The 27,862-nt window shown below is 39.4% G+C and overlaps 2 protein-coding genes across 8 annotated transcripts in view; one reads left to right on the top strand and one right to left on the bottom strand.

Annotated features, from left to right (window-relative positions):
* LOC139990617 (protein expanded) overlaps positions 1–27,862 on the top strand; it is a 117,477-nt gene that overhangs the window by 39,441 nt on the left and 50,174 nt on the right. For 4 of the 5 annotated variants that reach the window (XM_072010053.1, XM_072010019.1, XM_072010037.1 and 1 more), the window contains exon 3: positions 21,038–21,193. In XM_072010053.1, coding sequence (XP_071866154.1) covers positions 21,080–21,193 — 114 coding nt within the window. In that variant the 5' untranslated portion in view covers positions 21,038–21,079. Of the gene's footprint in view, positions 1–13,122; positions 13,174–21,037; positions 21,194–27,862 lie in introns of all 5 variants that reach the window. The other variant, XM_072010029.1, reaches the window with a different exon arrangement.
* LOC139990466 (putative sodium-dependent multivitamin transporter) lies at positions 190–10,409 on the bottom strand. Of its 3 annotated transcripts, none has more exons than XM_072009770.1 (9): positions 10,027–10,409; positions 8,708–8,870; positions 8,145–8,481; positions 7,808–8,029; positions 6,927–7,267; positions 5,578–5,697; positions 3,827–4,141; positions 2,622–2,993; positions 190–1,806 (listed from the first exon to the last, which is right to left on the bottom strand). In XM_072009770.1, exons 3-9 carry the CDS (start codon positions 8,253–8,255, stop codon positions 1,635–1,637), a joined length of 1,653 nt encoding a protein of 550 aa, XP_071865871.1. In that variant the 5' UTR covers positions 8,256–8,481; positions 8,708–8,870; positions 10,027–10,409; the 3' UTR covers positions 190–1,634. The 3 variants fall into 3 exon arrangements, with proteins under 3 accessions (XP_071865871.1, XP_071865892.1, XP_071865882.1); XM_072009791.1 differs by having other exon boundaries at positions 8,145–8,478; XM_072009781.1 differs by lacking the exon at positions 10,027–10,409 and adding an exon at positions 9,212–9,284.

Genomic DNA, 27,862 nt, shown 5'->3' with positions numbered 1-27,862 from the left:
TTAAGTACATTATACACTGCATATTGTACGATACGTTATTTACTAATACATTATGATTAATATATAATTACTTATATTATATTAGAACATATGTTATGTGTGCAATAAATAATATAAAATAAAATACATGAAATGTAGTATTACGTTTGAAGTGGACCGGACACGAGGGGACCACGTTTACACAGTAAATGTATTTTAAGTTATAGCTTTATTATCTGTCACGATACGTTTTCACGACTTCATAAAGTATAATCAATTTTTTATAACAATAAACTCCAAACGCTATTTTACGAAAATTGGAAATGAGCTGATTTACATCACTCTGATTTCTCGATTCTGTGCATTGTATGTTTCAGAGCACATTGATAACCGCGACGTTCGTACGGTTAAAGTTAAAAACTGGCGGTACCGATGCGTAAGCGACAGGTGCTCATAAACAAGCCCTTGTTTGCTAACGTTTGTTTAGTAGAAGTGGTTGACAAACGTTTGTCACGCACGCTCGCCCATTAACATTTCAAAAAGCTCACAAACATTTGCAAGCGTACTACGTGACCACGTTGAATACGCGGCTTTAGTATATAGACGAAACGAAGCACGAGGTGGTCCATTGGGTCTCTCTTCTCTCTCTCTCTTGCTCCCCTTCCCTCCATACCCCTCTGTCTCTCTCGATACGGCGTTATTTCCTTACGTAAGCGCTGCACAGTGCACGGGTCGTTGCTTCGTTCTGTATGTCACCGTGTGCCGCGCACGGGAACACTAGTCTGACGGCATTCCATCGTGATTTGCGAACGTTTCGGTAAACGTTCAGCACACCCGTGGTTCGAGTAGTGTTTACGTCTACTCCTCATTGCAGAGAAGGAGAAGAGGTTGACGCCTCGTGAGGATAATCGGAATTCCGAAAGGAAACCGAGTACGTGTAATATCGACCACGATTTCGTCCGATCTATCTCTCCGACAGATCTTCTACATACTTTTTCGTTATTGTACCTAGCTTTTCGTTAGTTGAGATATTCTACCTAACATGTTCTTTTTTTTTTTCTTCTTTTTTTCAAGATACGATAGTCTCTCAGTTATCCGCGATTTAACCGATCTTTCCTTTGATCGATCAGATTTTTGTTGAAATGAGACAGACGTTGCGGATACCTTGTTGCACGGATTTGGGCTTTGTTTCGGTTGTTTTTAGGTGAAGGCCAATCGCGAGACTTCTGCGAGCCATAGCGCGTTGCAAATAAACGATCGATAAGTTAGCTCTGTTTTCTTGTACGAGGAGACGTGTAATTTTTAGTCGCAGAAATACCAGAGACATACGTTGCTCATGACGATGTTGGAAATTATAGGATGACGAGGCAGTATCTTCTAAGGAGCGATCGTTCGTTTAAAAATTCTATAATGCAACCGATTAATGGTAACTCGAGCGGTAGTGGAAACTGTAGGATATTTAGAAGACCATGGTGATTATTCGTTATCGTAAAATTATGTGCGTATGTATGAATGTATGAATGTATGTATGTATGTAAACAAGTTCGTTCTTAGATGTCTGTTGCGTCACTCGTTACGCGAATCAGCGTACGCAGTGCTACTATGCTATGAAATTCATTCGAATTTCTCGATTCTTCTCTACACAGTCGTGGTGACTAAGTCGGTGTGAAAAGTTCTGGCTGCGTATTCTTGGATTCTTTACGTGGAATTAAATTCAAAATCCAACTGGAAATCCATCCTACTACGAAACTGATCAAACTTCCTAGTGGACAGTACCACATGTACGAAATACGGTAGAGGTAGAAGTACGAGTCATTGTTATATTGCCTGCAACAGAAAAGCCGTATAATTTATTACCTCGTCGAAATCAATTATGGTAAATTGTACTACGTGGAATAAGTATTAATTTTGCGATTAAGGAAAACGTTGGCGATTTGATGTAATAGGTGCAGACGTAGTTTAGCGTAAGTAAGTTGTGGTAAGAAGCATGATTTCTGTTTGAGAAAAAGTGTTTGTAATAGATACTATTCTTTCGCATAATATTGTAAATTTATCTTTCTTCAAATAATGTTAATAAATATCCCTCGCAAAATATTCTTAGAAATAATTCTATTTTTGTACAGTTGCCGATTATTTTTATAAGCGTATCATCGATGAAGCGTTGAATAAGAAAAATTGAAATGGCAAAATTATATAAAATTATTTTATATACGTGCAGAGATATTTAACAAGGAAGAAATTTATGAGATCAGTGAGCGATAAAAATATTCTTAACGATAACAATAAGCAGATAGTTCAAAGGACAAACATGTGTACTTGTAACGAAAATGTACTGCAAGTATACATAGAATATCCAAAATGAAATACTTGTTTGTAATATCGAACACAGTTAGTTATATCTAACACAGTTATAATCTCGAATACTAATATGCAGATAAATATAAATAAATAGAAATACGAAATAATTGGGAAAAAGTTTCTTTTAGAGGATACGACTTTCGAAATATTATTTCCCACTACGCTAAACCTCGAAAAATATCTGAAATGATGAAAGCTAAGAAGCAGTTGCATGTATCAGAAAATGTGCGTAGAACGGAGACTGAAAATATGCGTAGTCAATGAATAGCAGGCGAATTCCTTACTGGTATTCGAAATGCAAATTCGACGATTTCTCATGATCGTAATATGCATCGGCGTAGCTACAGTTTAAGGCGGTGACGTTCACTTTGTTCGGAATCGGTGGCTTTGGCTGACCGAAACCGATCCATAAAGAGAAAACGAGGCTAGTCAAGAGGCCGATGATGGCTCCTTTCTGATTTCCCAACCGCGTGAACATGCCCAAAGTGAACATGCCGAACACAGGACCACCGACCACGCCGAAAATCGTCAAAGCAGCCTGAAGAAGCCCGCCAAGAAATCGACCCATAAATGCCAATCCTATGCAAGCGATACCGACTATAAAAGCCAGAATCTTGCTGACTATGATCGATCCGGTTGCGGTAATCTCCTTGCCCCTGAAATAGTATTAATTGTTTCTATGCTGATGTAGTGGATTACATATATCGCACGTACGTACACGCGGGTTTGTACGAGCGATCGGAATACCAAGAGATAAGTAACGATATATTAACCCTTTGCACTCCTATGTCGAGTGTGACTCGACATCGGTTTTTATCTCAGGAGCTCCTTTGTCGAGTTCCACTCGGCATTCTTTCAGTCCCACTTTTTTTTTTTTCTTCTGAAACGTGCGAAAGAAAACCAGGATTGCAACCTGGAAATTGTTTCAAGATATATCATACACTTAAAAGATATGACAATAGCGTGAATAAAACTGGTATTTAAGCGAATTTGTTTTTTCCTCTATTTATTTAAATTGTCTTATTTTTTAGTTAAAGTAAATTTCAAATAAAACACTTAAAAGCGTTGAGAGCTGCTGATAAGGAAATTGAAATAAAATTCGGAGCGCAATGGGTTAATTAGGGGAGACGAGTTAAGAGATTGCACGAGATTTTATAGTTTCCGCATAAACGTATAAATTAATGCGGTCTACTCGTGACCAAATATATTCAAATTCGCTTTTCCCGAAAACGTGCCGTTAAACGAGAAAAATGTCATTTTACACTTTTAACTTATTTCCCAATATAGAATAAAATTCTATCAATTATCTGCTTCTGTCCTTGACAAAGCAACCTCCGTTCTTTAAAAGACGAAGCCTCCAATGCAACTTTGTCATTCTCGATTTTCACCTTATTCTGGGTCATTGAATCATCCTCTAAATACAGATTATCGTATATTATGACCGAAGGCATAGTAGATTCGGCTCGTTTCACGGTGTTATGAATCTTACCGAAAACGATATACGGGTTTGATAAAATCTTCGAGCATAACGGCGGCTAGGGAATTCACCGTGGCGGAGATGGTGCTGAGTCCAGCGCTGAAGATGCCGGCTATAAAAAGTCCTGGCACACCTGGATACTCGGAGAGCATGTCCATCACGTAAAGCGGCATTAATTGATCGTACGAGTTGATTCTTCCGGCCTGAAGGGGGTCGCAATCACGATACTTGGTATATATCGCCAAACCGGCAAAGCATAGGCCCAAAGACATCAACGAAGACAATGGCCAACTCCACCAAATGGCAGTTTGCGCGTCCTTCACGTTTCTAAAAGCGAAAAATTCGGCCATAGCGATAATTTTATGGACGATTATCGTTAAACCGAATCGACGGCGTAACGGACGAAGAACGATTTATCGAACGATCGCTACTGGCGGTATGCATGCGAGATACGTAGCTCGGATAAAGTCTACAGGAAAATTCCTCCGTCTTTCTGTCGTGTCGTCACGCTACGAACAAGAGAATCGCGATAATATGCCTCCAGATGAATACAATGCCTTTGGAATTCGGATCGGGATACGCAATATTCGAGTTGTATAGAAATTTCGTTCGTAGGCCGGTTCGTTGATTTATCGAACGTTAATTTACGATTGCACGAAAGAAAGAGGAAAGATCGATCGATTCGAAGATCGTGCATCGTTATTTGCTCGTTTTACGAGTTTTTCTTGCTGCTACGAAATGGATTAGCGGAACAGTAGGTTGAAGATTCTTGAATTACGTACAAACTTTACCGATCGATCTTAAACGAGGTTAATTCGAGTTTCTTCTAGTTATGCTATAAATGATATTGGCTATAATAATATATTTGATTATCTCATAAATATTTATCTGTAATATCTAATTAATTAATCTGTAATTTATATGTTTAAATATCGGAAAAAGGTAACGAGTTTGCTAATGTTTGCTGAATTATATTTAAGATGAATTTAGCACAGAAGCTGTTTTAGCGTTTGCGTGTATTTATCGAAATAACTCTCACGATGAAACTATTTGAAATAATAAAAATGGAACATCTAGTACTTTTCAACCAGCAACCAACGTAAAAATTGAACTTGGTACGTTTTTCCCACGTAGTCTTCGTATCGTGTTACGTATTATTCCAAGCGCAAAAAGGTTAATTTTCCTTTAAATGAAAAACTTTAGACGCTCGCTAAATCTCAAAGGGATTATTCGAGAAAAATAGACGATTAAAAGATATTAATTTGTAAATATTCTAGCTAACGAACAATCGTTATAAGCGATTTTAGTTACCTGTAATCGATAGCGGAAATTATTTTTGCTAATCATTATCGATGACGAAAATTTATTCCTCCGTTATCCACGGTGAAAATATATTTTGTTTATCAAAATGATACTACAAAAAAGCGTTAAAGTGTTAACAAGATGAGAAAATAATTCACGTTACAATGGAAAACTCCCGCACGCAGTACTTATTTTATTACAAAGTTGTTACACGAAAATTTGTTCGTGTTCTTTTTCTCGATATATCGGCAAATTTTGAAATAGCCGAACAAGCGCAGCGTTATACTCGTAAACGTCGAGATGGAATTCTTTATCGTCTTTCAACGTTTAGAAGCGTATCAACGAAGACGTCGCGTTGATTTACGGTAATTAATTATGGAATTCCGATGAACGTGTATAATTGGCGGTATCGTGGGACACATACGCATTGTATAGAAAGTCAGCAGCGGGTAGATACTCACTTGATGGTTAGCATTCTCTGAACTTGAACTTGGTTGGTGCCGTATAAGGAAAGGTAGGTGAAGAAACCTCCAAATGTCAAGCTCCACCAGGTGTGTCGCACCGTTGGGTCCATTGAAATGCTGAATGAATGCACATACCATTGTCAGTATCGATACCCGACTGGATTCCTCGTAAAATAAATGTTTCGTGCCCGGCATGGTATTTGAAAGTGTGTTAACTGCATCACGCTCGTGGCAATTTACAATATATAATGCCAAAGAGAAAATCGATTTAACCAGTTGCTAGCGCACTGTTATACTCGTGTTATACAACATAACGGTTCGTATTATAACCACGGTTAAAGAATCATGCTCTGATTGTTTCGCTGTTCTAAACGATACGTAAAGCGTAATAATATCGTAATATCTACCGAACTCTGGTAAATTGAGATTTTAGTTGGCAATTCGCCGCGGCTCTTCCTATTTATTTAATAATGAGAATAAATTGTAATTTTCACGTCGAAAGACGTCGCGATGCACGCACAAACTTCTAGGTTCCATGAGACTGCATCATAATTGAGTTTTGCAGACCGACCAGAACCATATACGTACTGACTTCTGCAAATACATTATCGTCCGTAAATAACATCGTACGAGACACTTGATACGAGTACCTACTCGCGATAAGCGTAAGTGGACGTTTTAATTATAAAATTAAGTCGTTACTTATTAACTATGCGTATTGTAACAAAAACTAGCTTATATCATGTCTTATTCGAACTTAAAATTAGGAAGTGCTCTGTAAGTTACGCACGAGAATGTACAATGAAGTGTTTGTTAAAAAATTATTTGTCGTGTCTTTAAGAGCTGTTTCTGTAGCTTCGGATCGGTGCAGGTCTGTTGGAAGAAGCAATAACGAAATTTACGTTGAGCATGATTTTCAAGGCCAAATTGTTTGCTTATCGCGACGTATAGTATTCGTCACGAGAAAGAAAAGTCTCGAAGGAACCACGGGTCGGAGCTTGGAAGAAGATGTTTAAGTTTTACCAACCTTCGCAATCACATTTGCAATTTGCTTGTATTTCAAACGCGAATGAAGTCAGCTACATATTGGTCTGTTTAGCTATCGCAAAAAATATCAGAACTATAACAAACGAGCTATCACTATGTTCTAATAGTACAACTTACTGCTTCTTAACTCTAATGCTCGAAAGAGTGAAGAATAAAAAGAAGAAAGAAAGCAAAACAAGAATAAAGTTATAAATATATCATACAAGCGTCACGATACAAATGCTATAACACACAAATGTTATTTCTAGCGACCTATGCATTGCTAGTACGAATATCGTCAGAAAAAATGGTACGTTCACCTATCGAATTCTATTCGCGATCCTTGACGAGCAATCTCCCATATCTGATCGAGACCTCCGACGTTCACGGCTGCTGTAACGATCACCAAGATAACGGCTATCAGCATCAAGAGACTCTGAAATATGTCAGTAACGAGGACTGCCTTGATACCGCCTATCGTCGAATAAAACGTGCAGACTAATCCCATGCCGATTACGCTTGCAGTTGTCGAGATACCTGTGGTAGCTTCTAGAGCAAGTGCGGGTGCGTACAGTACCACACCGCTGTATAGAAGCAGCTGAAGCATAAAAGCGAAACTTCCTGCCAGCCTCGCCGCTTTACCAAAACGTTTGTACAAATACTGGAAGCATAGGAAAATTTCTTTTTATTTTATTCGTGCCTGCTGTATTTTCTATACGTTGTTCTATATATAATATTGTCATAACCGTGCTTCATCCTATATCTTTCTCTCTCTATCGTATACAATACAATCTCGTTTATCCGAACAGGGAGACAAAACAGTTCGGATAACCGAGCAGTTCCGATTATTGTTTGAAACAATATAGGATTCGTGTGTTATGCTTTCGACTGTTCCTCTTTTGACGCATAGAATTTACTTTGCGAAAATACGTTTCACAAAATTACGTTCGGTAGTAGTTGGAATAATAGAAACTGAGTAGTTCTAGCGTACTATTTTATAGTTTTACTTAGAACTATCTATATCTTATCGGTGCTGTTTACAAACAATAAAAGTTTCACTATCATTGACTACTACGAACCATTAATAATTCACCTTACGTTAAAATGAAATTGTCATATTTGACGATTCTTTAGCGGTCTTGGTTCTTATCTTACAAAGTTATTAAATTGAAATTGAAATTGAATTTTTCTAGAAACTTACCTCAAAGGCGCTGGCATTGCCAAGTTTGAAAAACACCGGCATGTATAAGTAAGCGACGAAGGGAGTAGCAAGTCCGTAAGAAACGTTGATCACAGCGTACTGAGTACCATACACGTAATTTTCTGAGCTTACACCCAACAAACTAACCGCAGATAGATACGAAACCATTAAACCTATTGCGACTGGTGCCACTCCCATCGATCTGTCCGCCATGAAATACTCCTATCATATATATAAATAAATCTATGTATCTCGTCTTAAGCGCGTCCAATATTATTTACGCAATAGTTGAAACAATTTTTACATCAAGGAATTATTGCACCTAAAGTAAATTTACCTCCGTCGATTTCTGTTTCCCTCCGGTGAGCCAGTAATACACACCAATTCCTGAACTAATGAGCATCGTAATTGCGATCACCGCGTAATCCGCAATTACCAAGGTAGCCATGTTTCAGTTCTGCGATATCGTCAAATCGAATTCGATGGACAGACCGTGCGATGCTTGGCGGCGACTCAATTGTCGGCAGTTTGTTTATCCGATATATCGTTCAGCCGACACACGTTGCCTTCTCAATCTTCGTTGACTTCGACACATTTAACGTCGATGTCATTTGCGTAACGATCGCAACAACAGCATCTTGCCATTTCGTCCTCTTAGTTTCTAAGATTAGCTGCTGTTTTCAATACAAATACAAATTCATTGTAACGCGATGAAAATTCTGCTTAGAGAGCAACAAACGTTTAGTTCTTGTAATTTCTAACTCCACGCGACAGTGTTGAACCTCGTAAACTTGAAACTCGGTTTCCTTAGTTTACAAAGCAGCGGAGGTACAGCAGATTGAAACTAGAGCGACGATTTGCCTAAAGGTCGTATCAGGATTATTCTTTCTCTGCTCTTACCGAATTTCGATGGACACCGATGAATCTCGTTGAATCCTGTCTCCCTCTTTGGAATTTATATTTTGATGCTCGTTGAAATTACCGTGGGATCATTTGTTCGTATTGTTCTTCGTCCGCGAGAATCGGTTGTTCGTATCCTTTGCACGAACTCATTCCTAACCTTCTGTAATAGGAATTTTATGTCGTTACGAGAGAAAATTTACAGTTCCTTGTCTTAGTCTGAGAAATGGAAACTGTATAAGTTGTAAATATTACGCTAAATTTACGCTATTACGCTAAAGTATTAAGTCGTCCGAATAGTTTCTTTCGTTTTATAAGGAAATAATGGATGCACAATTACGTATGTTCCATTTTGTTTTATCAAAATAAAGGTCACAACGTTCGACAGATTAGGTTTCATGTTTGTATAAAAATGCGTCGTTGTAAAAGAAAGACACTTTCCGGACAACCTAATAATACAATATGCACATAGCGCTGTGATATTCGGATAAAAACAAGTTTTACTTTCGGATAGGTCGGTTTCACACGAAGATACGCGCAGCGCGATACGCGTATGATAGAAACTGATTATATGTACGGAGTTCGGAGATGGAAAGAAGTCTCATGGGATGGAACAGGGGCGAGGAAGGTACCGCTGATCTTTATCGCTCATTATCACGCGTTGTTATATTGTTTTACAAGCGCGTAACTTCGCGACCGTATTGAGTCTGCCAAAACCAACCAATCAGACTCGTATTCCATCCAGAAGGCTTCAACTTCACGTGGGTCCACATTGCCACCTTCTGACAAAACTGCTAGAGTGCTGACGTGGCACACTTTTACTTACAAACATGTACATGTTCTTACTCGATGAGAAAGAAGATTACGTACTTGCGCGATCACAACCGATCATCGATGTAGCCCCAAACGTGTCCCTCACCCTCTCTGGAGGCTTCACCACCCCCCGTTACCACGATTCGCGAATCTCTGTGTGAAACCAGCCTTAGGTGTAACGTGACGCTTTATAATTCATAAAATAACGAATAAGTATACATGTATATAAGTTATACAAGACGTGCCAGAGTGGTACAATTAAGACATGCTGCATTTTCTATCTATTATCACACGTACATATCGTAAAATCACACGATTGTACCTTGTTCCATGTATTCTACGTATGTGTGCTTCGTATAATATGTATGTATATCGTAGTACACGCATTTACACTTTTGACATAAGTTTTTATTCTTGTTCCATGAAAAATATCGAAATTTATAACCCGCGTGGCGTTATAGAGACAGTCAATTATAGAAAATTTTCGCTATACACGTTAAACGTACCGTCGCCGTGTACCGTATCCTTATTTATCCATCGAAGTTTGAATTAGTATGTACATATGTCGATATATGTACATGTATGTCACTATATCTGCAACATCACACAAATAAATAAGAAAACTTCTGCGATAAAAAAATTTTTTCACTTTCTCTGATAAAAAATATTTTCACTTTCGACACGCAAATACCGCGTCGTGTCATTCGCAACTTTTCCCCGGATGACGTATGCTTGCCGACAATTATCCGCCAGTGTGGACGTGGCTTTTATAGGCGAACTGTTTCTGGACTCTAATTATGACTGTCACTGATCGGTTGCCACACGTGTCTGCGGACAATCGCCTATCAGTGTAGACTTGACTTTTAGTAAGATCGTCGAACTAAATTGTTGGGAGGAACGGTTGAAGTATTCAGGATTAAGCGACAGATAAGAGAGATACGCGTGATAAAGCGAAGTGCAAAGATTCGGCTTTTATCGTAGAGTTTCGTTTCTTCGACTGTAATTATTTAAGGAGTGCCTCATAAATAAAGATAAATAAAAACGCACTGCGCGACTATTGTTGAAACATCCAACGATCTGTCTACCTGCTTTAAGAAAGGTATTAAAAGCATATTTTTTAAATACTTTACCTTGTCGTTTGCTACAGTCGTAAACTTCAAAATTGTCAAGCAGATACCACGTGTATCGTGATCACGACGTGGATTACGCTACATAAACGAGCGCATCGTGAAATCGAACTTAAAATCTATTAACAGGAAATAATTTAGTCAACGGTATCTGCTATTAACGGTTTAATGAAAAGGCAGAATGGAGTTAAGGATAAACAATTCACAGGAAAACAAAACTCTGAATGTAAAAACAGCTAAATAATTAAGAATATAGATAGTTACAAGTATACACACTTATATAGAAACTAATCGTGTCTTATCGTATTATTATTAATAATTTGTGTTATCGACGTGACTCTATATTATTAGAGTGTGCGGCCTTAAACTTCTATTTCTTTATTAATCAATCGGCAGAATTTATCTTTTTCAACATACTCCGACATATCCCGTTATTGAATTTTTCTTTACACAAAGTCACGCGAGAAATTGCTGCTATAGATAGTTACGCTATAAAGATTACAGTTATAAAGTATACGGCAAATATTAAGCGAAAGACCATAGATATCGAATATCATATAGGTCTGTCACAGTATTTACAATACTATTTGGCGACAAGCATTTCCTGCGTGCTATCATAGGATGCGTTGTTTGCACGACGAGCGCTTCTTACAGAGCCACGGTTTATGAACGTTCGCAGCTATACAAAGCTACGCGTTCAACGTGCACGTACATACGCACTTCCGCGTTCCCTATATCCTATCCGAGAGAGCGCGGGTGTCTCTTACGATTATCGTCGAAATAAATTCAGTCGTAACCTATGGGTCTTCCTCTTCCTCTTCTTCTTTTGCTTCTTCGTAATTTTCCTTACCTATTCTCTTTAAAATAAAACGAGCGACATATACGTTCTCAATAGTATTATCTTATAATTAGCGCATACGCTGTCACGGACGCATAGTTATAGGCAGAATTCACTGCGGTAATATATTTTTTGCGAATATCTTGGAAATTAAGTCTGCTTTAATTACTGTCTGGCGCCTTGGCTCGAGCCTGCCTTTAGATTTTCCATTCGTCGCTACTCGTCGATTATGCAAAATAACGAGAGATGCTTCGAACAAATGTTATTCAGTTTTCTAAGGACTATCCGAACAAACGGAAATTAATACGACATTGCATTAAAGAGAACGAGAGCCGCAACTCTTGCATCCCTTTGTAGTCGTCACAGAAAAATTCCTCGTAGTTCGTAGCGATCGATCTCCTGATAACGTTAAAATGTAGAAAAGAATTAGTCGATGTCTGCTATAGTTTTCAAGAAAACGGTTTCTAACAGTTCACGCGGACCACTCTGTATTACGATTCATTTGTGCACACGTGTATAATCATAACTCATACGCATATGCATCAAACGTTCTTCGCGTTCCAATCGTTAGGATACCGCTGGAATAATTCTCGCTTGATTTTAACGTACGAGTCAGCCGTCGCATAGATCGCATTATCATTGCCGATAGTCGTGACAAAACACTTGGCTATTTCGGCAGATATTCATTGCACGACGGTATTTTATTGGTCATGGTCGACCGTGTCGACGGTGTGCGTTTCTCGCGCGCATTCTTTGTCGCGTCAGAGGCTTCAGTGTCGCGGATCTACCTGCGGTTGGAACGGAGCAATCCGTAGCCGCGATTCCTGTCACGACAATAATAAATTTTCCGTATCAAGCCGTCGCTAAGTAGAAATTATTTTGCAATTAAGAACAGGTTGTTCCACGGATCGAATCGATTACGATCTAATCATCCGTCGTTGCCGTAGCCGCTGCAATTTGCCGTTGAGATTTATTCATAAAACCGTCGATTTATTCGCAAATACGTAAGAGAAGCATTCCAGCGCGACTTAACGAGAATGCTAAACCGCAAGGGCAGGAGATCAGGGACTTTACTGGAATGCGCGGCGAACTGCATGCACGCATGATGCATTCATCGAGCCGTGGGTGGAAGGAGAACAAGAGAGAGAGAGAGAGAGCGAGAGAGCGAAAGAGAGAGATGGTGAGGGAAGAAAGACGGAAGCGCGTAGGACGAATACAGTCGATGCCTCTTTTAACGAATTGACTGCTGGCTAAATTTTACGTATCTCATTATTTTAAAATAAAATTATTTGTAACATTAGGTAGATCGATCAAGTCAAGGCGTTTCGTTAACGAAAAGTGGGAAAATTATCATTTTTACCAACGGATACGATTATTGGGTTGTTGCTTCAAGAACGGACGCGAATGTTTCTTTACGTTTAAAATAATAGCAACTTTTTTTTAAGGAAAAGATGGAAAAGACATATACGTATTAAACGAGATTATACCAACACTTTGATACTCTTACAGTTAAATGCCCTATAAGTCCATTTGGTACATACTCTACATATATCATTATTGTAGCATGAACGATATTGAAAATATTGTAAATAATACTGTTGGTGCATCACAGGTAATGAGTAAGGCTATGGTTTCAGTGGATGCGTGCTTCGACGAATGAAACACGTGAAGAAAGAAATGCATGCAACGTAAGTACTTATTCTCATAAGAATCTTGTATACTTCATTGTTTTGACGTCATCCATTAGAATGTTAGTTCATCAAAAACACCGTACCTAAGCTAATCCATTGTAACCATGGCCTAATCCTAACAGCATGTATGTGTTCGTTAATGCTCTCCACGGCAAGTCCTTCACTCTATTTTGTCCTCCACCTGTGCGTTATCGTTATAAGACAAAAAGAATTTTGAGAAAGATGAGCAAAGCGCGCGCGCGTATAGCAAAGTGTTAAAGTAGAGCGCGAGCAACTTTCTAAGCTGATTAAACAACGAGTTAACGATCGACGTTCGAGTGGGCGACTACTTTCGATCGTTTTCCTGTCTGTTTCGTGTTTATCTCTCGTTGTGTTGCTCGATAGCTTCGTTTTACAAAGACAGCGAAAGATGAACGTGCAGAAGCAGGAAGAGGAAAAGTTGGGAAAGCCACATTCCTCTCGTAACGTACGTGTAATTATCTGGCTTATACAGTTTCGAATGACATAAGAGATGTACTGGTTCTCGTTCTTCAGACGCTAACAGCGATATCGCTAAATGCTTTTAAATTAAATCATTCGTTAGACCAGATCCATCTCGATATAGATGAGCGAGTTTCTCGTGCATTTCAATGTACGATATGTAGAATTTTATTTATCCGAATCTAGATACGTTAGAAAATATTGAGCCATTTCGTACAGTTGAAACGAACACTGTCTATGTATTAGCGAGACGTTACAAATCGCAAATCACAAGTTGCAAGTTAAAAAGCAGCGTCGAAAAACATCGTTGCGTAAGTTTAACGAGTCTGGTAACGAAATAAATAAAATTTTACAAGTTATATATTATCTAATTACCTTATTTGACGGGAAATTATGAAATCGTAGAACGGAGATTTACAACGTACAACTTGTAACTTATCGATTTGCCTATTAATAAATAACGTTAGAAAACGACAAGTTACAAATTGACACGGATCATATATTTCTACTTTAGAATTTTACAGTCTCACGCGAAATGGGATAATCAGTTGACTTGTAATTTGGCAAGTTTACATGTTTACAAGTCGCTAATTACATGTCGTTAGTATCTATTCATGAACTCTAGTGTAGGTATTATAATAACAAGTTTGATAATAAACCAAATGAAACGTTGATGTAAATTGTACGTATTGAACGTTGATTATCCTATTCGAAGCAAGATTGTAAGATTGTCACAAACAAGTCTGTAACCAGTACCTCGTAACTAGTCAATTCTAATATACTATTAATTAGTAAATTATTGGGTAAAACTTCGACTCGGGCCGCCACTGTTCTTTAAACTTCTCTTTTCCATTTTTTGATTACTATCATATATATATATATATCAGTCGATGAATACAGACGAAATATAACAATCTTGAGTCTACAGTTCCATTGGTTCGAAAGTTACGCGTATTTAAAGTTCCTTACTCTTAGCCTTAACCTACCGTGTACAAGAAAGTTTAGAAAGTACACATGTATCTCGCGTGAAATGGATTTAAGATTGCTACGCAAAACAAAGAAAGAAATGGAAAGAAGATGATGAATTAAGCCTAGTTCACACTGACAGAATGTACGTACGTTGTTCGTCGACGTCAGGCAACGATATCGTCAGCTAACGTACAACAATGTATCTACGTTTGTACATTTTTCTGCGGATAACGTACGCGGATTGACCACGAACACCCGAGACATAGTGTTTACAGTAGCTTAAATAATCTTATACTAGCGACGCGTTGAACGCAAATTACGATGTTATGTTTTCATTAGTATACAATTAGGTCTGGATAAAATTGTATGTACTCGTATACACGGCCGTATTGAGATGCGATCGTAATGAATCGTTGCTAAATGCCGGGTAACGGTCTGCTAGCTAGAAGACGCTGCCGGGAAGCTACGCAACGAATCGAAGGAAACGATCGATCGGCTAATCACCTCGATAATACGAGACTGTTATTGCTGGTTGGTGATTATTTCCTGCAACGTGTTATTTGGAGATCACTGAAATATCGAGATTCAATGTGTTACGAACGCGCTTGAAAATTGCGTGTGCGTGTCGGATTTTGAAAGAATGCGATATTTAATAGAGTATATGTTAAAAACGTACGTTAAAAGATAGACAGAGAAGAAGAAGTATAGGAATATCGTGACTTTTAACGTCGATATAAATTACGATACGTGGGTGGAATGATATTTTTCATAAAAATTAGTTTGTTACAAAATGACACACTAAGCGCACAGATTTATATATTTTAAAAGTTCGCCTTGAAATAAGTAGACAAAATAGACGAGTATCAAGGATCAGTCTGTAGCGAAACGGCGTAAAAAGTGTATAGATTTGTTTATTTAAAGAAATTCAGCTTTACATTACATTCACGAATGAGCAAAAACCATTTGAAATAATTATACATCGTTATATTATATTATAGAATAGAACTCTCTCGAGTCGACTACGACGCGATCAGCATACGACTTTAGTCCGGATTGACACATTCACTCTCACTCGCCTAACCGGAAATTCGTGAAATTCTACGCATTTCACGGGCGCCGGCTACGATATAAATTCAGTATTTATACATTCGCAAACACGGTTCGCTCCAAATTATCCCAATTGCCAATCATTTTTCCTAACAAACTTTCCAATTGAGATCTCTAAAAATAACGTCGACAGATTAAAAGTAATTTCATCGAGAGCGCGCGTACATTTACGCGTATTCTGCTCCGACTCGTAACACCTTTAAAAGAATATTATCGACAGATTTATCTGTCTCCGCATAATAACAGGAAATGATATTGCTTCCTTAAAAAAGATATAACGAGAATACTGAATTCTATTAACAGCGTTGCCATTTCTGAATTCGCCATTTAAATCAGAATAATATCTCCTCGCTGTATATCTATCGCGTCATTTTTAATATCATAACGAAGATAAGATTTAAAAATCTTCCAACAATATCAATCAACTTTATCTTCGCCACCATTCAGAAGAATATCCGATGCTCGTTCTCTGTACCCTCGGATAGGTAGGTTGCTAGGTAATTAGATTTGTACGCGCTGAAAAGGACGAGAAGTGGCGAGAGTGCGCAAAACACGGTTACTCATGCCGGTGGAATGTAGTTCACATTGTTTATATACCGCCTCCTACGTGCATGCACGTCGCACTTCGCCGAACGATAAAACCAGTCGCCGCGCCGGCGGCGCGGCGCTCCCGTCGTGGATATCGGTCTCTCTGTGCGTGTGCGCATGCTCCGTCGATCTCCACTTTCATCCCTGCCGATCCGTGCGATCCTTTGCCCTGTTTTCAAATTCGCTACGAGTGGTCACGCTAGCGATCAGGGAAAAAGGTATCCACCCGCCGTTCGAGTACGTTCTTCGATGCGATCGAGATCTGCATACTGATGTATGACGACGAGTTAATTGCCGGAGATCGGTACCGGCACAAAGGTCGCCGGTGTTGCTTGTAAAACATCCTAGATCGTTTGACGTGGCGGTAATAAAAGACTCGTAACGCGTATGGCATTCGTTATAGGATGTCATTTCGAATGGAAGAATCTTATAGTTTGGATAGTCGCCACCTTTGCCTCTGTTGTTTCTTTGCTTCGCGTTTGCTTCGTTATAACGCAAGTATCTTGCGACATTTGCCGGTATACGAAGGCAGTTCGGCAAATTTTCGATAGTAACGATTTTGATGTTACATTAGCTTTTATGTGACGCGATTAATCGATTCGTTCAATTGTTCTTAAAAGATATACGAAAACATAATTATTGCAGAAGCAAGAATTTTTACAATCTTTAACTTGTTATTTTGCATTTTTTTTTTTTTTTATGTTACTAGCGCGTGTACGTATATTATCGTTAGTTCTCAGGATAAAGGAGGATGAATTTTAATTACCATAATAAATCAATATGAATATATCAGCGTAGCTCGACGTTCTGAATCGTTTTTTCCTGTACATGCAACCGTCGATCGACCATACTTTCCGAGATATTCGCGAGAAACTGTCGATATCGCTACGACGAATTTTGCTCGTAATTCTGTCTTCCTAACAGCGTACGCGTTAGTGTTAGTACATATAAACGAGGGTTGGACGAGCTTAAAGCATCGTGCAGAACTATGCGAGGCTGTAAGAAATGTCCGTTATAACTCGATTAAAAATGACTATCATCGATGTATTGGGATTGGGATAATCTTTTCAATCCGGCCACCGCAACGCTTGCGTAATTAATAACGTATTACAAAAAACACCATATTGCTTTTTAGAAAGTGAAGCGTTATATCGATCAGCGCAGCGGAAGTATGGAGATATTAAATGCGTAAATAGATAAACGTAGAATTAATATCGTATCGTGCTTGATTTCATGCCATCTTGGTTTTCCTTACAAACTGTTTCGCTTCCTCTGATCCTTTCAAACGTGCAACTTGTCCAAATTACCTAAAACGCGTTTGTATCTTCTTGTTTCCCCATACCGACATTCTTACGTAGATAATCTCGTCGAGAAAACGACACGTAGAAATATGGAAAACGCTATAAGAGGAGAAAGTTTGCGAATGTAAAAATTTAATATCGATTTAAAGTTAAACCAAAAGGTTAGTAAATTCGCATACGTTAAATAATTCGGCAAGATTCGACATCATTGTACGTACAAACATGCTACAAACAACAGCGAAAAATCGTTCTATAAAAACACGTGCTCTCATACGAGGTAACTGGAATTTCCACCTTTTTCTCCTCTCGAGATCCGACACTTGGACGTTAGAATATTACCCCACACCCATTTCACCACAGCCATGAATCACGACTCGCAACAAACACGGTTCATCCCCTATTCGCAACTCGAAGACTCTTCTCGAGCATCGAGCATCGAGCATCGAGCATCCAGAGATCCGTAGGCCTGACGCGCAAAAATTGACTCTCCGTGATTTTCCTTCGAAGTCGGTACACGGGGTCGGTGATCGCGAGGAGAATGCAACAGGGACGCAGGTTGAACGGCTGCGAAATGCATTGGCTATCGGGGTCCAAGAACGGCCGAGAGAGCAACAAGGATACGAGACAGAGAAAAAGAGGGATGGTAGAGAAGGGTAAGAGAGAAAAAGGAGTTTGGAACGGGGATAGGGAGAGGGCGGCAAGAGGGAGAGGCAGAGGGAGAGGCAAAGGGAGAAGGAGAGACCGGCTTTTATAATGGCGCGGCAGTTATACCGGTAAGCGAGTAAATGCATCAACGTGCTGCAAACCGAGAGGCACCTGAGAAAGAGAAATAGACAACTCTGGCTACGAGTACATATATGTATGTATGTACGAGGAAAAGAACGGACCATGAGAAGAGGGTGGTGGGTTATGGCGGGAGGGGGAGGGAAGGGAAGAGGATCGAGGAAAAGGGACAGAACGTGGAGGCTCCTCGGGGTGTGGGCGGATTGCACGCGTCTCTCGGTAATGGATCCCATCGATCATCCCTCCGCGGGTAGATGGTTTCTCCTCCTTTCTGCTCTCTCGCGGATCGTCCATTAGTCAATTTCGTCGATTACCGTGGCGACTTGGTCGAATCATGGGACGACTCCAAAATAACCAAGCCGAGGAGGGGAGAAGAAAAACCGTCTCGAGACGCGGGTTTAGTATATATAATAATAGGGTAGCTGGAACAATGTTGCAAATTGTGTCTTTAAGAGGGATCGTGAAGAATCTGTTGAAATATGGAAATTTAAATTGCAATCTTTTTGTCGGGATACTTTTAAACGTTCGTTGCAAGAAGATTACACGGAAATTATTTATAAAGCTAATTCTCCTTTCCGTTGTTCCTCTTGTGCGAGGATCGATAAGTCTTTGGGGATTTCGCGAAGAAACCTATCGCAGGGCGGAAATTGAAATTGCGATTCTTTTTGCAGGATACGTTTAAATATTCGTTGCAAGGAAATTATTGCAAGATTATTCCTTCTTTCTTCGAAGTCTGATAACTTCGTTGTTGTTAATTCCTTCGATTTGCTTTTTTACTTGGTACTCGAACAAGGCTATATTCCATCGAACAGTATAACGTATAACAATGCCACCTTTCCATACCGTTGCTAGTAATCTCGCAATTGATGCGTCCTTAAATCTTAATTAATATCACATATTTCTCGCGTTTTTGCATATCACCTGTTTTATAAATAAACGCGCAACGATCAGCTATATAATTATCACCAAGCAAAACCGTATACTTGGACGATAGCAAAAAGATACGAAGTTATGGAAAAGTAATAACGAATGAAAAATGTAATAACGTTTCGTTAAGCTTCGCATATATAAATATAAAATACATGTATAAAATATAAAATACATAATCGTAATGGAATGCTCTCGAGGAGAGGTTCCGTGGAAATCGAAACAATTAATCGGTTCCAGAGGGCTTGAAATTCCACGGTAGATCTGATGCACTCCGCGTGGCATTTTTTTGCACGACTTATTGTCCGGTCGATTTATGAGCGGCGCGAGCGAGACCATCCGTTTCTCGGCTCTCCATCCATGCGACTTGCCTCTTGTTCCACGGAGATGAAAATAGGGTAATGCCGGGAGCGATTTTGTGATTTACCGTGGACCAACGTCCAAAAAGGGATGCAGCACACGTATTGTGCACCGTATGCGGAGGCTTCCCTCTTTCTCCTTTCTTTTTTCTTCTTCCTCTTCCTTTTCTTTCTCTGCCTTTTCTTTTTCTTCTTCTTCATCCTACTCCTCCTTCTCCTCCTCTTCTTCCTCTTCTTGTTCTTCTTCTTCTTCTTTCTGTCCTTTCTACCGGCTGGAATCTCTGGAAATGCCACTGTGATTTGTGCGACCGGTTACCGTTTCCATTTGCATATCCCTTCGGCTCTTTCGTACATTGTTATCTTCGTTGCCACGTGATTCTTTGCTCTAATAGCCTGACGTCAAGTAATCCCGGTAGTCGTCTTCTCTATTTTCGAAGAACGTTACGGAGCATCTGTTTGGTAATCGGTGACGCTACCTGGCTACTTAATCGATTTTTCATTTTCTATGGTTTGTTGATATCGCCGCTGGTTTTTTTTTTTTTGCATGATATCTCCGTTTGATGTGTTTTTAAATATAGGGATAACGCGAGGTTTTCGTGCTACCTTGAAAAAGGATGTGCGGGGAATGTGACATTTGCTTATACGACGATGTCGTTTAAACAGAAGTTTGTAACTTGCAGGGGCTTTCAGAGTGATTTGTTAATCGATTTAATCCCGACATTGATTACGTATAATTTTTTAGCGTAATATTAAATTTCTTGCCTGGACGCGCGTTCTTTCATACCTTTCAAAATATGGAAAATATTTTTCATCGTAATAGTAAAATATCGAGGATATCGAAGCGTATTTCCTCTTAACAATAATCGTACGTTTCGCTTCTACGAAACTTGTTGTCAACTTATCGGTTATTTTTAACAGACGCATCTTCGAATCTAGCAAGTTGCTTCCGTTCTCGGTTACGCTATCTCGTGTAAAATCCTTCGGTTCTATAGTTACAAAGTAAATTAGAATAAATAAAAATTCGAAAATCAACAAGAACGTGTTCATCTCCTGTGTCTTTCTCCTGTGACCTTCGTACGAAAATCCTAAGTACCCCGGTAGCTTACGCTTGCCGAAACAAAAACACAGCGCAGGAGAAAGATATCGTAACGCTAATCGTAAACATATTTAACAAGAAAGCGATAATATGTACTTTTATTTCAGAAGCGTTAGGGTACGTTATACCCCGTCGCTGGCCCCGCGGCGGGGGGTTGAAAGTACGCGTTTAGAAATTATTTGACGCTGACTTGCAATACAAACAACTACGTGAAACCAGCTATCTTTCTTTTTTTGCTGATATGATTACAGTGAGGACGCTGGGCGTAGCGGCGACGAAATGAAGCATGCAGCATGCGTGGTAGCGGTGTCACGGCTGCGCGGTCCTGCCTTCAACCCCTGGTGTCCGCCAGCCGCTACCTCGCCGTTCAAGTCCTTCCTGGTGATCCTCTTTACTTCGTCGTTGAGGTGAGTGGTTCAACCGAGTTAAATTAATAAACGAGTAAACAGGGGCGAATAATTCATGGCGACAATGCTGCATATTCAACGCGCGATATATGTGTATAACCGTTTTCATCTTGTTCCGTTATACCAGCGTAATTCCGAGTTATTATTATTTTCCACGCAACTCTCCCGTATTATCTTCCGATGAGAAACGATAACGTTGACGCTGGTAGCTCGTACAGATCCCAAAACGATATTCTAATTTTTGTCGGTCTCGAACACGATGCATTTCCTTTATATCTGCATTTTATATCGGAAAAACGATAGATCTTACGTATGTATTTCTGAACGATTTTACGAATATTATTAATCCATGCGTTTGAATTATTTATGATGCGCGCAGGGTGCTTGTTAGGTTTTCGTACAAAGTTCTTACCGTTAAAAACGAAGTAGCAATGGTACAAAAACACGCATAGACTTTCAGATGCTTCGTTCAAAAATTATTATAACAACGTCAGGGGAAAGAGATTTAACAACGAAATTTTGCTTGGATGGAAAGAGTAGCATGACGGAAGAGATGAAAATTGTCTTAGTGTTATATTAACGTTAACTCTCAATTGATACGATACAAATTTTTATTCTACGCTTTCGACTTATTTCCGCATGTACGATCATCTTCTAATCGATTGCCCGCGTTACGCGTATCTGTATATATCATACAGATATCTTAATAGTATCTGTCTTTGTACGCTACAAACAAATCGACGAAGCAAAGAACTAACATCGTAGTCAGCAGGATTTCTATCGGCACGAGCGAATACTCGTTTCTTAAGGAACATCTCTCGCGATCGCGTTACGCTACATTTCGTCGCGCACCAGTCGCCAGCAATCCATAGCGTGCAAGAAACTAAAACAACGACCCGGATTTTTGGAAAAAGAACCGGCGTTCGACGTGTAGCATCTTGTTACGATCGTATTCCGTCCTCTGGCCAGAGCGGAAACGCATAGAACATGCCCGCGAAATACCAGAGTTTATCGGAACATGTGCATCGCGTTGTCGAGGACACGCCCGGATTTTCTAATCGTGGAATGCGATTAGTTACATCCGCGACGCGCGTGGGTGTACAAATGCGGAATAACCGATCCGTGAGAGACCCCGAGTGTATACCATGGTATAGTTGATATATTAAGGCGTGCGAAGGTACACGCACCTGTCTTGTCCTTCTTAAAAGTCATTTACAACCGGCAGGCTGCGGGACTGAGAAGGAATACCTGGTACTATGTACAATAGAACGTCTAATGGAAAAAGCTTTTGGTTGGTCGATAAATTTGTCGTGCTATTGCAATGGTAATTTAACAATTGTACGGAATAAGTGGTATATATCGGTAAATTTAGAAATTATTTCTCGATAAATTGTTTTCTTTTCGCTAGAAATCTATGACGTAAATATCTTTTATTCAATTTTCTCGATATTTTAAAATCATCGATATACATATATATGTTATACATATGTTCGTACAATTTTGTTACGACCGCGGTGATTTCCATATTCTCTCATTCGACAAAGTAGATCGTACACGTATCTGTCGATAATTTTATTAATTCGTATTAAACATTAGGTTTGATATTTTCGATAAGCTACGATACGATGTTATAAGATTTATATAGCGCAAAACTCGAAATTCGTTATGTAAATTTTGTTCCGATCTTCTGATTTTCTACTTGAAAGTTGTTAAGGAAGAATGCGTTATAACTCAACTGGTATTTTCACACTGGTGTTTCGTTCCGGTTCACGGTAGAACGCGTGCCCTCGTAAATTTTTCAACGCTCGTGAAAAATGAGTGATCTCGTTTGGAGGCGTGTGTTTACACGAATGACGCACGCAGTATGTATATGCGCGATTCATCATCGTTCCAAAAGAGCTGTGATTGCAATTAAAAGAGTTGTTGCCGATTAAATCTGCCGGAATAAAGGCTCGTTTGATGGTGCGTTTTACTTAACGATTCGTAAGATACACGATTATATCGTGTTTAGGCGTTTAACCGACGACATGACTAATGCTTCTCGCGTAAATAACCACCTGTTAATTTCATTTTTAATCGTCTTTCCTTTCATCTACCGTTCCCTTCTGCTTCGGTTTATCGTCTATCGAATAAATAGCGACAAGTAGTTGTTAGACTTAGCCAACGAGTATAACAAGCTATGAAAGTAACAACTTGATACATATAATATTTTAATACCAAATCGTATTTTAGCAGACTAGATCAGTGCAGCGAACATATATATATATATATAGCGAATGAAATAATCTTTCGGTAAAGCTACACATCTTTAAAATTGCAACACAGACGTTTCCTGAGCAAGTATAGGATTTTTAACCGTTTCTATCCTCAATTTAGCCTTTGCCAAATACTAAGCACGTCACCGGTAAAAATTTGCAATTACAGTTGGGGAGTTTGCAAACCAGACATGTTTCATTTTCTCTTTTATTTGTTAACAGAAATACTTTTTCTATTTCCCTTTTATATATTGTAATTTAATCGAATAAATATTAGGTTGTCCGAAAAGTGTCTTTCTTTTTTCACAAACGTGTTTTTTACAACAGTGCACTGTTTCGTTCACTCGCGGAGAGATGCGATCGCGAGGAAGCACGTCAACGGGAGTCGTAAATTCCCGTTACGATTAGACAATCGACGCCGCGAAATGATCGATCCCCTATTTCGGTTAGGATAATAGAGATAGTTAAATCGAATACGACACGGATATAACAAATTATAAGTTACAGTTTATTCCAACAACTTTGTAACGAATACAGTTACACTGGTGCGTATGTATAAGCAAAGTAGGTGGAAACCCGGTCAAAGGTGTTGACCGTTCGAAAGATGCAAAATCAGTGCCGTTCGGTGACGATGCTGTGGCAAGCATAGGAAAGCTAAGGATGGGTGTGTCTCGCGCACGGAACCATCGGATTTGTTGATGACAATTTTGGCTAGGAAAGTGAAGGCGATAAACGTTGCTTTTGATTGGATAATAGACGGCTGGTGGATTAGGAAGGGTCTTAGCCGCCCTCGAGAGAAAGTCGCTAACGGAAGATACCGAACGTGAGAGAAACCAACTTTCCCGTATCTTCCCGTAGTAGACAATAAACTATTCGGTGAAAGAATGTTTGGTCGGTCTGAAGGACCTTAAATAGAAAATGCCTGGGATTTATGGAGGGTACTTGAGAATATTAAGGGTACGCGGTAAGGATGTGAAGACATCTGGTCGCCACCCTGCCCGCGACGTGTGGCTCGGTCCAGACGGAGAGTCGGCCGACGTATCATGCACCTTTATACAAACGTGAAACCAAGTCTGTGAAACGTCGCGGTGTTTATCTCAACAGAACAAAATGGATCGTACGTAATTCGATAAAATAATAAAACAAAAGACATTGCGCGTCTATTATTTCCTCATAAAACGAAAGAAACTTTTCGGACAACCTAATATTTTGATCTTTTAAAATTACGATCGTGTTTGTCAAAAACGTCAACTCCTCCATGGACGAGCAGCACGTGTCAAGGTAGACGCATCGTGCGTCGTGCATCTATTTCCAAGGATACTCTATCGCCGATGGTGTTAAACTATGAACGCGTCATCAGAATTTTGGCTCGATAGCGGCTTTGAGTGGTGACAGTCTTAAGGACTACCGCGATTCTAACAAAGAGTCGTGGATGTTGCAGTTTCGGGGTTCCCGACAAGGAACCCGACGCTCTCTGTTTTCCGCCGCCGAGGATCGCGTGCTCGGGGCCGATGACTCGAGGACTCTCGGGAACGCTCGAGTTCACGTTGTCCCTTGGCACGTGGAAAACGATAATAAGGGTTTTCCGGAAGGATGTGGCTACGTAGCAGACAGGGTGATGGACAGTCCTCTGACAAGAGGACTGCGGTTAAAGTCAAAGAAGCTCGTCACTTACCCCCAGAATCTTCGTGCGATTCAGATCGCCGAAGCTCGATATATATTTTATATTATTGGACATGTTTTACCGTCGTTTTATCTCGCTCCTATTTTAAACGCTATATTTACATTACCTTATATTAACAAAAATTGAGAAATTGACTGATCAGATGCTGTAAGAATTTACGTAAAGTTAGACGAACGAAGGAAATGGCAATGAATGTACAATTTTAAATTAAATTTTGGAAGCGGTCATTTGACCGGGTTTGGTGAGGTTAGCGTTTACTGATCGTTTCACATAATACCACTCGTTACACGGTTGAATGATTTTTAACGTCAAATGGTTAGCTTCGGCTGCGATTCACGACGTTACTCGTCCCACGCAAATAACGCATTTCTTGCAACGATACTCGTGCAACTCTATTTGCTACGTTATTCGCGTTTGCTGCCATAATTGCAAGAATGAACGTTTCCTCAGCCACTTTTTACAGCCAAAGCACATTGGACGTCATTGATTAAGTCCTGATCGTGGGATGTTTTACAAGAGATCGGACATCTCCTAATGCCGCTTCTGTAACGAGCTCATTAGCGCGAGTCTGCGTTTTTCGAGAACGCGGAGGAAGTAACCTTGCTTGTGTTTGCCGTCTCTTCTTTACGACACTTCCCATGGAACTATGTGAAAATAGTATCTTATCGATTTCTTTCTTCTTTTTTTTTTTTTTTTTTTTCGTAAGATCACGTCCTATCACGAGTTGCTCCTTTTGTATACGTTCTAAATATAGAAGTCTTCCAACTGGTTTAATAACGTCGATTTACCACATTTTACGATATGCGTATATTACAATTTTTACCTGTTATCGTATTTTTCGAGGTATAAATAAAAAATCATCAATTCAGAATTACGTATTTAGGAATTGCGTTTCGTTAGAGATTGAATTGCATATTTACGAATATTCGTTTCGTTAGGAGTCAGAGTAGGTGCTCTCCGTATTATACGACGATATAACGAAGATCAACGAACACATACCCATTTTTTTTTTTTTAATTTCTTGAATTCTTTAAATTCTTTAATTTCACTTCTCATCATTCTATCTCAACTCGATCGAACCTAAAATATTTAAACGCATCTCGCAATCAGAAATATCAGTCGCGATTCCTTTGTACCCTGTTTCGTTCCAAAAACGCTTAAAGATTATTTTAGATTCATTCACGAGCTTGAAAGAGCGTCTTTGTTTTCGTAACGCGGCGTCGCAGTAGAATGCGTAGCAGAGTAGACAGGCGAAGGCGGCGGCGGTAAACGTTTCAATGGCAAGGTTTCCGCAGCGACGTCGATTTGCTCGTTCGAGGCTATTGCCTTTTCGCGTCGTTAGACAAACCATCTACACGGAGCATACACGCGGTTACGGGTACGCCGGGCCGCGCCGCGCCGGCAGCGTTCTAGCACACCTTCTCACACGATACCATCTAACTAATTATAGCCAGGCTCATTTGTAACGACGAATCTGAATTCCCGGTTGCCAAGGAAATTCCTCGTTCTGCCTGCGTGGCCTCGCGTTGTAGCCTGCTGCGAAATCAACAGGCCTGAATTCTATCCTCGTTACGCCGATCATCTGAAAGTTTGCTCGCGTGCACGTATCAATTTTGAGACTCGAACGGAGCTATACGGTACGTGATAACAGAATATTTGCACAACTATCGGTAATATAGAAAAATGGTAACTCGTCGCAATGCTTTTCTTTCATTTTTTTGTGTACTCTATAGAGTAGACTATAGATAGGTATTTTTTCGTATTGAAAATTCATTCTACGGACATTTCGTAGCACTCGTTACATTTAGGAGAACCATAAACGTGGATGTAATAATTACAAAGTGGAGTTCCACTTATCTTCGCATGTGAAATAACTTTGCGTCGATGAATCGGTCAAATTCTCGTACACGTGGCAAATTTGAAATTCGATTACTTTAAAAGAACCAAGTCTTCGGCGCAATCTTGTCATTCTTGATTTTCGCCTCATTTCGAGCCGTAGAATCACCCTGGCCCTGTTTCTATCGATTACCGACCATCCTATAGAACGATCGTTGGCAACGAATTAATAGGTTTAGCCGAATGTCTACTATGTTACTTGTGAAAATATGTATGTTAATATCAATAGTATACTAAATATACCAACATTGTACAAGAATTATGTCTATGATCGATGATTATATTACAAAACATCGATCACCCAAAGTGCAATTTTTCCTGTAACAATTTTCGTATGTTATCGGATATTCGATTATCGCTTGTATTAGGTTGTCCGGAAAGTGTCTTTCTTTTACAGATCGTCTTTTACAACGACGCATGTTTATACAAACATGAAACTTAATCTATCGAACGTTGTGATATTTATCTTGATAGGACAAAATGGATCAAATTCGTAATTCAATGAAATAATATAAAACGAAAAAAGGTGATGCATCCATTATTTTCTTATAAAAGGAAAGAAACTTTTCGGACGACCTAATATGGGTCAGCTGGTAAACGTTGGATCGTATCGTGCGATGAAATTGCGCGAGTGATTGGCCAAGTAAGTGGGAAAATAATTATAAACGCTAGGGAAATGGAGATGAAAGAAAGAACGTTCGTTTCTTTTTCCAAACACGGTATAATTATCTTGTTAACTAAGAATAAGAAAGGCGAGTTAACTCAATATCCGTAGCTCGTCTGTAATTTCCACGTATCTTTCATTTTTCCTCTGATAATTTCTTCAACGATGGG

This window comes from Bombus fervidus, chromosome 1 (assembly GCF_041682495.2).
Source record: "Bombus fervidus isolate BK054 chromosome 1, iyBomFerv1, whole genome shotgun sequence".
Lineage (NCBI taxonomy): Eukaryota > Metazoa > Arthropoda > Insecta > Hymenoptera > Apidae > Bombus > Bombus fervidus.
This window is presented reverse-complemented; position numbering and strand designations above follow the sequence as displayed.